This window comes from Myotis daubentonii, chromosome 3 (assembly GCF_963259705.1).
Source record: "Myotis daubentonii chromosome 3, mMyoDau2.1, whole genome shotgun sequence".
Taxonomy (NCBI): domain Eukaryota; kingdom Metazoa; phylum Chordata; class Mammalia; order Chiroptera; family Vespertilionidae; genus Myotis; species Myotis daubentonii.
The window spans coordinates 215,907,246-215,917,290 of record NC_081842.1 but is presented as its reverse complement, the minus strand read 5'-3'; the positions used below and the strand labels follow the sequence as shown (position 1 = coordinate 215,917,290).

General features: G+C 62.3%; 1 protein-coding gene across 6 annotated transcripts in view; it reads right to left on the bottom strand.

Moving 5' to 3' along the window:
• Positions 1–252: 252 nt before the first annotated feature.
• RERE (arginine-glutamic acid dipeptide repeats) overlaps positions 253–10,045 on the bottom strand; it is a 418,729-nt gene continuing 408,936 nt past the window's right edge. For 4 of the 6 annotated variants that reach the window (XM_059691362.1, XM_059691365.1, XM_059691363.1 and 1 more), the window contains 8 exons: positions 9,312–9,473; positions 8,746–8,859; positions 7,244–8,556; positions 6,943–7,165; positions 5,219–5,942; positions 3,572–3,718; positions 3,016–3,196; positions 253–2,737 (listed from right to left, as the gene is read on the bottom strand). In XM_059691362.1, coding sequence (XP_059547345.1) covers positions 2,704–2,737; positions 3,016–3,196; positions 3,572–3,718; positions 5,219–5,942; positions 6,943–7,165; positions 7,244–8,556; positions 8,746–8,859; positions 9,312–9,473 — 2,898 coding nt within the window. In that variant the 3' untranslated portion in view covers positions 253–2,703. The remainder of the gene's footprint in view (positions 2,738–3,015; positions 3,197–3,571; positions 3,719–5,218; positions 5,943–6,942; positions 7,166–7,243; positions 8,557–8,745; positions 8,860–9,311; positions 9,474–10,045) is intronic. The other 2 variants (XM_059691364.1, XM_059691366.1) reach the window with 2 other exon arrangements.

Sequence of the window (10,045 nt, the reverse complement as noted above, 5' to 3'; positions counted from 1 at the left end):
GTATCTCAACGGCAGGTCGGAGTGTCTCCCGAGAACAAGTGTACTCACCTCCCTCCCAGACAGAGCCGACGTGGACCTTTCCAGAAGCTGCTTTGAAAGGTGAGCAGTGTGCCGGCAACAGCTGAGGGCACCAGATGCCCCCTCCGCCCTTCCTCACCCAGGGGGACCCAGGTAGGGCCAACAGCCAACACCCCACCCGCCCCCAGGAATGAGACACAGGCCGCGGGCTCACCACCGGTCAACACCCAGCTGTTGTAGTGTAGCTTGGTTTTATTTATGTCCACAAATATTTCCAAAAAATTACAAAATACTCGAATGGAGAGAGCACAGAAGTCACGATCTCTGGTGTCTACGCTGCTCACACTGTGTTAGCTCACGGCAAACTACTCATATGTACATTAGCTTCAAGGTACAGACACGCGGCACGTCGGACACACCTCGCTCTGCGGCCGCTGCGTGAGACCTGAAGCGCAACCTTGACAACATGGAACGAGATACATACAAAACACAGAAAAGCAAAACCGAACTTCAAACAAAGGAAGGAAAACCCAGAAGGAAACCAAGGGGCCGGGCTTCAAAGACCCTGCGAAGGCCAGGCCCCTCCGCGGCAGCTGCCAGGCGAGGGCCTCTGACCGAGGGGTCTCAGTGCTTCACCATGGGATGTGGGGGGACCAGGGCCTGACAGACTCGCCTTCCACAGCTTTCAGCACAGACTTCAAAGCACTAACTCCCTCTTCTTTGGAAAAATGGATGCTGGGGAGGAGGTGAAGGGGCCTGCCTGAATGGCAGGCCGTGTTCTACCAGAAGTAAAATGCGGGACGGGAGCAGGTGGGGCAGAGGCGGGAGGCTGGGGGCAGCGGGCGCCGCGGACGGGCAGGCCCCCAGGAGAGCAGCGGCCAGAGAGCAGCCACAGGTATGATGACAAAGGGTTCATTTGAGCTTGTCTCCCCTGTAAGGAGCTAAATTTAAGGCAGAAACGGAATGGAAGAAAACTAAAGAAAAAACTACAAACATTTTCAACAAATAAAACAATCCTCTATCTGTCCCACTGAAAGCAAAGGCGGTTTAGCAGGGATGGGAAATGCCCGGACCTGCGCTGCCACCTGGGTGTCTGGTCCCAGCGCCAGCCTTCCTTCCTACCCACGGGCTCGGGTCCTGGACGCACTTCACATCCCCCGGCCCACAGATATGCTCTCGTCTGACAATTCTTGGATGTGGCCACCACAGGCCACGGCAGAAACAGCCCTCAAGAATCTGAGGGAAGAGGGAGGAAAAGGTCCCACCTGGCAGGAACAGGTGCAGCTAGCCAGTCTCCCCTTCTCGGCCACACAGAAGGCCGAGCCCTCAGCTGGCACCTCCCAGGGAAGCCCACCTTCCCTTCCCCGTGTGTGGCTGCCACTCCAGTTCCCACTTCGGGATGAAGGGTGGGACTCAACTGGTGTCCCAGTCTGACACCGTCACCAAGCTCCTGGTAGACACACAGGCCACCACCCACAGCCGTGCCAACTCCGGGGTCTCACCCACCCGGAAAGCAGCCCCGGGCTGTGGCGAGGACGGCCCAGCCTGGCGAGATCGCCTGAGGACACACGAAAGGGCAGACGGCTAACAGAGCCTCTGGCCAGCACACGTGCTGAGTTACTTGTAGGGAATCGTTCCGAGAATGTTTATGCAGTTGTCAGAGTGAGAAGGGCAGTTCAGACAGAACAATCAAACACGTGCGCCTAGAACCCTGTCAGGAGATCTGCAACCACACACACAGAAACATGTGCTTTCTCTCTGGCAGACACAGGACGGTGGACATTTAACCCCTGCGCTCCTGGTGCAATGCCAGGTCTGATCTGGCAGATGTCTGCACTGCTGGCCACGCACAAGCCAGGAACAGACCGAAGTGGAAAACCAAAGCAGCGAAACAAAAACCGCTTGTAACATTGTCCCTGCAAAACCCTGGATGCTCACTGCTGCGACCAAACCCAGGCCCAGGCTTTTGCCCATTTGTAATTAGTAACGCCCATCTGTTCCCTTTAATTAAAGGGATAATCATATATAACTTTTTATTAAAAAATCAACTCTGTATTCTGTCAATAGCTGATAGGAATTCACAATTAGTGACATGGCTGGAAAAAATAGATCGGAACAGTAGTCTGTGGACGGGAAAAAAAGGCTGCTCTAAAATTATTTACAGACGTAAAAAGCCGTGCTGCAGAACTTTCTCAAATTATGAAGATTTCCAACAATGTAGTAAAATAAAAGATTCTTCAAAAATTATAGCTCTTGGATTCCAAACTCATATGCCACCTATGTCTGCAACCCCGCGGGTTTTGGCACACATGTGACTGAGTGTGTCTGCACGCACAGTGAGGGTGTGACTGGGTTCTAGCACCTACTGAGAAGTCGAGGAAGGGAAGGAGACGAAAGCCGAACCCCAAGATTGCTGGGTAGTTTTCTGAATGTTCAGTCCAGTCCAGTCCAGGACTCACTAAGTTTCTGGGGGACTGTCATGCAGGGAGACCCAAACCAGTCTCAAGGAATCCTCTCTACAAACACACACTATTATGCTGACAGAATTTTAGTTGTGGGCTTTTAAATATAGAAAGAAATCTTTAGAAGATATTCTTTTGCTTTTGCAGCTCCTATTGTATGTAAAAAGTCCTGTTTATCCCCCCAAGACTGGGGCTTCCACAGCCAGCGTTAACAATAAATAACTTATAACTGCTTGTCACCTTCTTTCTTCAGTCGACTGGAAAGAGAAGCAGAGGAGAGCGACTTCAGCACCAGATGGGGGCTCCCAAGCAGTTGGCCTGCCCCGCCCCACCCCCCAAGAAGGCTCTATGGGGGTCCCCTCTAGGGCCACATGTAGCCAGGGGAGGAGCCTGATGCTTGCTGATAGGGGAGAAGCATCATCGGCACAGCCAGGAAGGGGAGCCCTCAGGCTGGGGCAGTGGCCCGTGGGGTGGGGGTGGGGGTAGGTGGGAGCCCAGCCAGCCTGTCCCTCCCTCAGGCCCCTCCCCACCTCACCTGTAATAATCTTCCTGACTTGGTAGGTGGCTGCCATGCATGTGGGGGTGTGCGTGCAGCCACTGCTGTTCCATGGCCAGTCTCTGCAGCTCAGCCGACTGGGCATGCATGGCCTGCAGCTGGTGGGCGGCTGACATGGGGGGTGGGATGGCCCCAGGCAGGTCTCGGGGGTAGGGGGTGCCTGCCAAACACAAAACAGTCTCCTGAACAGAGAGTCCAGGGGAATGGCCAAGACAAGGCCAAGGCCTGCAAGGAGACCAGGAGACCCCTGGGGGAGGGGTGCCCGAGCACCGCCCCTCCCCCCTCTGCTGAGTGGGCCTCAGCCTAGTGTTTCTTCTTCAGGGGGCCCACCTTCCTAAGTCTGACTTAAATGTGGCGCCTTTGTTATTCCTTCAGCCCGACTGTCCCATCCGGGCTCCTGTTACACCTGTGCACCTCCACCCACTGAGGGGACGTGTGCTGAACCCATGAACCAACGAATGACCGGGCTCTCGGGCCCGACCACTAACCAGCTCCTCACTGGACCCCGCCTCCCCCTTCCCCGGTGCACTCTTACCAAAAACTGGGTGACGAAGCATCTCGTGCTCATGGGGGGGCTGTCCAAGCAGAGGGTTGGGGAGGGTGCCAGGGGGATAGGGAAAGCGAGCCAGGTGAGGGCCAGCAGTCAGGGGGTCCACCAGCGGGTGCACGGGGCCTGCTGAACCTGGAAGAGGGGCAGAAGTCCAGGCACAGGTGGGCGCAGGGCTCTCCGATGCTTCCCTCCCTGGCTGGAACCCAGGGCATCCTCCTCACAACCAGGACCCGTGACATTGACCCAAACTGACTGTCCTAGGCCTCCCCACTCACCCGCAGTGGAGCTCCAGAAAGTGACACAGTGCAGAGCGGACTTTGAGCACCTGGCAGGCACGCCCCCCAACCCGTTCTGCTGGACCCTGGACCAGCAGAGCCCCCCTGGCCGACCGCCCAGCCAGCATTCCTCGTCCAGGCTGCCTGTACCCAGAGCCCGAAGGCGGCCAGCAGGCTGCTGTGGGCAGGGGCGGGCTCAGTGCTGCGGGCTCTCCCTTCTGCAGTCAGCGCTGCCCCCCTCGAGTTCTCCTCCTGCCTAGAGATGCTCTTTCCAGTGCCTCCCCCCTTGGCCCGCTTCCTTCTTGTAATGGCAGCATCGCCTCCTGCCTTGTTCCCTCTCCCTGGTTCACTTTTCTCCAGACACTGACCCTTCCCACAGCCCAGGCTCGGCCACAGATGCTTCCCAGCCTGCGACAGTGGACGTGGACGGGCTTGGCCAGCACCTACAGCTGCGCCTGGCACATCACAAGTGCTCAGCAAACACTTGGCCAATAAGTGTGCGACGGCCTGCTTATCCTACAGCGCCAGGCGGTCTGCTGGCCACACTGCGGCTTAGAAGGCCCACACCGGGGGGCATGACACTTCTAGGTGTCGGACCGCAGGGCAAATGACAGCTCCTTGGCTTCCCTGGGCCCACCTGTCGGCTGGGAACACGGAGAGGAAGCCAGGTGCCCTCCCTCCCCTGCGTCCTACTCTATCAGCCGTCCTCCTCCCTGGCATGGCGGTCAGTCCAGGAGGCAGTCCCTCCACCGCAGCCCTGGTCTCAGGGAGCAGACACACCGCCCACTCCAGAGCAGGGTCAGAGCACCCCCTCCCCCACCTGCCTCAAACTAGCCTGCACCCCAAGCTGGCCAGGCAGGCACTCACCCCCAGGGCGAGCAGGGCTGGGCAGCCCTGGCTGGTGAGCCGGAAGCCTAGGCCTCATTCCCGAAGAGGGCAGGAAGACTACAGCCTGCCCTTCTGGGTGTCCCAGTGGCTCCAGCTGGCTCCCAAGGCCTTCCCTGTCCTCAGGCCCTGCCTCCTGCCCTAAACCTGCCCGGTGAGCACAGGCTGCTTCTCCTCCCGGGCCCACCCCGGCCCAGGGCCAAGAAGCTAAGCTTTATCCCGGAGGCGCAGGCAGAAGGGCGCAGGGTGGCGCAGCTTTCTGGGGACCGGCAGCTCTGGAGAGCTGGGGCTGAGCAGACCCAGGCTGCCCCGAGCAGTGGCAGTGATTCCTCGGAGCTCACTGGATGCTCTACGCCGGACGTTCTAGGACCTGCCTGGAACTAGGGCTCATCTAGAAAAGAACAGTCTGCTCTGGGCCGCACCTCCTCACCCAGAGCCAACCCACAGCGCCCTCAGCAGCCCGGGCACCTACCTTGGTGGAGGGGGTCCTGCTGGTGGAGGTGGAGGTGCGAGTGGATGTGTGAGTGCTGGTGATGGTGTGGAGTCACGTTGAACATCTGCAGTCGGGCCAGAGGGTCGCTGGTCAGCGATGCCATCCGCTCGGCGTGAATCCGCTCGGCTGCCAGTCTATCGGGGTAGCTCATCTCGGGCCGCAGCTGGGGACCCGCTAGGGCCAGTCTCTCCCTCTCCAAGGGGTTCAGGCCCGGGTGGAACGAAGCAAAAGGGTGGGGGCCCGCCGTGGGGGGAATGGTGAGGGCGCTGTGCCGGGCGAAGTGCTCCATGGGGTTGGTGGCTGGGTGCAGGGGGTCCAGCTCGGGGGGCTTCACCTCGAAGCCCGGCTTCATCCTCTCCCGCAGCTCCCGCTCCCGGATCTCCCGCTCTCGGATCTCCCGCTCCCGGAGCTCCCGCTCCCGGATGGTGGGGTCGACGTTGTAGAGGCCGGGCATGTGGTAGGCCAGCAGCGGGTCAGTGGGGTTGAGGGGCATGTAGAAGGGGTGGTTGCGGTTGGTGGGCGACATGACGTGGGGCCGGGCGTACTCGCTCAGAGTCCGAAGGGCAGGGGTGTCCGGCCCGATGTATGGGGGCACAGCAGCAATGGTGGTTGGCGGTGGCTCGAAGGATGGCCGCATGTGGCTGGGACCACCGAGCTGGGGGTCGCTGAGGCGGCCCTCATGTGCCGAGCTGGACGCCTTCTGCTGAGGAAATGGAGGGTGTGGGGGGAGACCAGTTGCCTAGTGCTCCTGGGGAGGTGAGCTCTGCCCCGTGGCCATCCTCCACCCCAACACCGAGCGGCCTCAGCCACGGCCTGTGACAATGACCTGGCCCAGACCCCCCATGACCATCTCCTCTGTGCCTGCAGCTTCCCTTGTGTCCTGAACGGGTTCATGTACCTGGGAGACAAGGCACTGCATGGGAGGGGTCCCCCCAACAAGGGCAGGCGCTGGGTGGCCTAGCCCACAAGAGTGCCCAGCCAGGGCCGCCAGAGGGCGTGGATGAGGCAGGTTAACGCCCCAATGCCTGGCTCTCCCCCCTTTCAGTTTCTCTGCAGTTTCCTCCAATTACATGTCTACAGGCTGCTGGTCAACCAGTCTGAACCTGCCAGGGCCAAGGAGGAGGTACACGGGGGAGGGGTCCTGGGAAAGGAGGAGGTGCACGGTGAGCCTGTGGGGGAGGGGGTCCTAGGAAAGGAGGAGGTGCACGGTGAGCCTGTGGGGGAGGGGTCCTGGGAAAGGAGGAGGTGCACGGTGAGCCTGTGGGGGAGGGGGTCCTAGGAAAGGAGGAGGTGCACGGTGAGCCTGTGGGGGAGGGGTCCTGGGAAAGGAGGAGGTGCACGGTGAGCCTGTGGGGGAGGGGTCCTGGGAAAGGAGAAGGTGCACAGTGAGCCTGTGGGGGAGGGGTCCTGGGAAAGGAGGAGGTACATGGTGAGCCTCTGGGGGAGGGGGGGGAGGGGTTCTGGGAAAGGAGGAGGTGACCGGTGAGCCTGTGGGGGAGGGGTCCTGGGCTGGCTCAGGGATGAGCAGCAATCTCTGAAAAGCCTAGGATGGGGCTCAAATAGCACTGGATCCTCCAGCTGCCATGACAGTAAAACAAACAGCCTCACACAGAGCAGGTGGCCCCAGAGTCCCCGGCCTGGCATGGCCAGCGCCCCCTCCCTGCCCACTCAGGCCGCCCGCCCGCCCAGGACGGAGCACTCACAGCCGCTCGCTCAGCCTCCCGCTCGCGCTCGCGCTCCCGTTCGCGTTCCTTCTCCTTCTCTTTCTCCCGCTCCCGCTCCTCTCTCGCTTTCTGCTCGGCCTCCCGTTTGGCCTTCTCGATGGCCTCCTCCCTCTTCTTGGCCAGTTTGGATCCCGCCAGAGGCATGAAGTACAGGTCGGCCCGTGCACACGAGTTGTAGCCCCGGTCCAGGTGCTTGTAGAACCTGAAAAGGCCACGTCTGCCATCGGGGCCCTGCCAAGGCCGAGGCCTGCCCTGGGCCGCCCAGCTTCCCGACACATACCTGGCTGACTGGCTGGCGTGGCTGGGCGTGTCCACCACAGTGGGCTCGGGGGACGGGCTCCTCGGTGGTGGAGGGGGGCTCTCGGGCTCCTCGGCCTCGTCCAGAGCCTCTTCCTTGATCTGGACAGTGGGCAGCGGGCAGGCCGCCCCCACGGGTGTGCTGCCTCCTGAAGAAACGGCAGCAGAGCAGGGTGGCTGGGCTGACGGGCCAGGTCCCGTGAGTGGAGTGGAGGTACTGGGGCAGGACGGAGGGGTGATGGGAGGAGGGCCTCCAGGGACAAAAGGGTGCTGAGCGAATGAGGGCTGAGGGGGCGCCTGATGGAGGCCTGCAGGGGGGTGGGCGGCAGCAGCAGGGGGCAGGCTCTGGCTCTGGGTCAGCACAGGAGGCTGGGCGGGGGAGGAGGGCAGTGGTTGGCTCTGAGGCATGAGCTGCAGCGGTGGGGGGTGCGCCGAAGGGGGGTGGTGTGTAGACAGGGAGCTCAGGGGCTTCAGTGCTGGAGGGGGCGGGAGGTTGGCATTCATGGAGAAGGGTGAGGGCCCTGACAGGTGAGGTGGGTGCTTGTGGGCCTGTGGTGCTGGCAGCTGGGGGATGGGCGTAGTGGGTGGGGGCTTGATGTGAGGCATGGCCAAGGGTGCGGGTGGCAGGGGCTGCTCCCTTGGGGGCTGCTGGGACTGCAAGACTGACTGAGAAGCTGGGGGCTGCAGGGAGGTGTGAGGGTGAGCTGCTGCCTGGGAGGCCTGGGGAGGGAGGCCAAAGGGCTGAGGGGGGCCTGGGTGCTGCAGCAGGGGCCCGGCCTGCAGGCTGTGAGGGCCGGGTGGGCCCTGACTGTGCAGGGGGGGCTGGGGATGAGGCGGGGCGGAGGTCTGGCCGGCTGGCACGGTCAGAGGCTGCAGCGGGGGATGCGGGGAGGGCAGCCGCTGTGGGTGCAGAGCAGGTGCCTGCTGGATGTGGGCATGGGAAGCAGAACCGGGCGGAGCCTGGCCGGAGGGCTGGGAGGCGGAGGGGGAGCCCTGTGGAGGAACGGCAGAGGGCGCGGGCCCCGGGGTGGGAAGCTGGGGCGCTCCTGGGGGTGCTGTGGAGGGAGCTGGGGCAGCCCCAGTGGGAGCCTGCAAGGCTGGGGGCTGGGCCTGCAGGGTCTGCTGCGCAGAGGAGTCGGAGTCACTCTCATTGTCCTGGGGGCTGGGGATGCTGGGGGACGTGCTGCGATTGTCCTGGTCGATGTCCTTGGGGTCACTGCTGCCCTCATCGTTGACGCTGCGGCTGTCGGAACTCTCCCCCTCGCCTTCGGACGGCGAGTTGGGCCGGCTGATCTCCTGAGGCGAGAGGCGGAGGGACGCTCTAGTGTGCCCTGCGTGGCCAGAGCCCCCACAGGCACAGCAGGCAGCCAGCGTGTCCTCAGGGACCAGCGGTCCTGCCCTGACCGGCGCTCCCGGGAGAGAGGGCCCTGCCCCCGGGGACGAGGCGGAGGACCTCTCGGGCACGCGCTGCAGCCGAAGCCCCACCTGGGTTTTCGTCTTCTTGGAGCTGGTCCTGTCGGCCTCCTCCGTGTCCGAGGCCGCCTTCTCCCGCGGGCGCTTGGTGCTCTTCAGAGGCGACGAGACTCCCTCCTTCACCTTCTGCGGGGCAAGCGCACAGGGGTCAGCCGAGAGGGGTCCCCTCAGCCTCGGGGGCAGGACATGGTGACTGGTGCTGACACCCCGTCCCGCAGTCTGAGCTCCAGCTCCAGCAGCAAGAAAGCTCTGGAAGGGGAGCACCACCGGAGTGGCTCCAGGGGAACACCTGGATGGGAATAACTTGGCTTTGGGAGGAAGGAAGCCTCTTCAATCACCCCCCTGCGCCTTCCGCCTCTGAGGCCTGGGGAGCCCCGAAAGGTCAGTGCTGGGAGCTGAGCTGGACCCCCTTCTCCAGGCCCCAGGCCCCAGGCTGCAGCCCCAGGCCAGGGCAAGGCTGGTTCCTGGGAGGCTCCATGGTTGAGCTGCGGCCCGTGTCGGAGGGAGCGGAGCACCAACTCCAGCATCAGGCTGTCCTGGGGGGTGGGCCCAGCCGCCCCCCCACCCCCACCTCTTACCTTGGCCAGCTTCTTCACAGTCTCTGCTTTACTGTCGTTGCTGGAGGTGCTGGCAGCGCTGGGGGAGTTCCGGCCACTGGAGCGGATGTCTTCATTGGTGGGCGAGGTGCGACCATCAGGGCTGGCTGGCTGCTTCTTTCGACCACTGCGCAATGTCGACATCTGCCCACCCAAACCCGGGGCTGGTGAGACTGGACCCCAGCACACACACAGGGGCATCAAGAGCAGACCCCACTGTGGGCCTCATGCCAAATCCCAGCCCCTGGCAACAACAAGCACCCTGGCTGTCCCTCACGGACAGGGTCAATATGGAGTGAAGGGAGGAGGGGTGAGTGGGTGCGTTCACATGGAAAAGCCATTCTCGGCTTCACCCCACGGCACTCGCCTCCGGGACCCCCCTGAACGACGGGCTGGAAATGAGCGAGGGTTTCTGAGGGGCCTCGGTCAGTGGGGACAGTCCCCTCCGCCACGCTCTCCAGAAAGACAATTACACAGTCAGCTCTCAGTCACCTCGCCTGGTGCTTATTCCAGGTAACTGCCCAACCCAACCAAAACAGCACCTGCTGTGCCATCTGCCAGGAGGGGGTGACCCAGAGACACGAGCTGTCAAATAACCCAGCTCAGCTCCTAGACCACCGAGCAGGTCAGCACGTTTCTGCAAGGCCACGGGGGCTCCGGAAAGACAGGGCACAGTGACTCACGCTGGCCCACCTGCTCCTGTGAGCGAGCAGCAG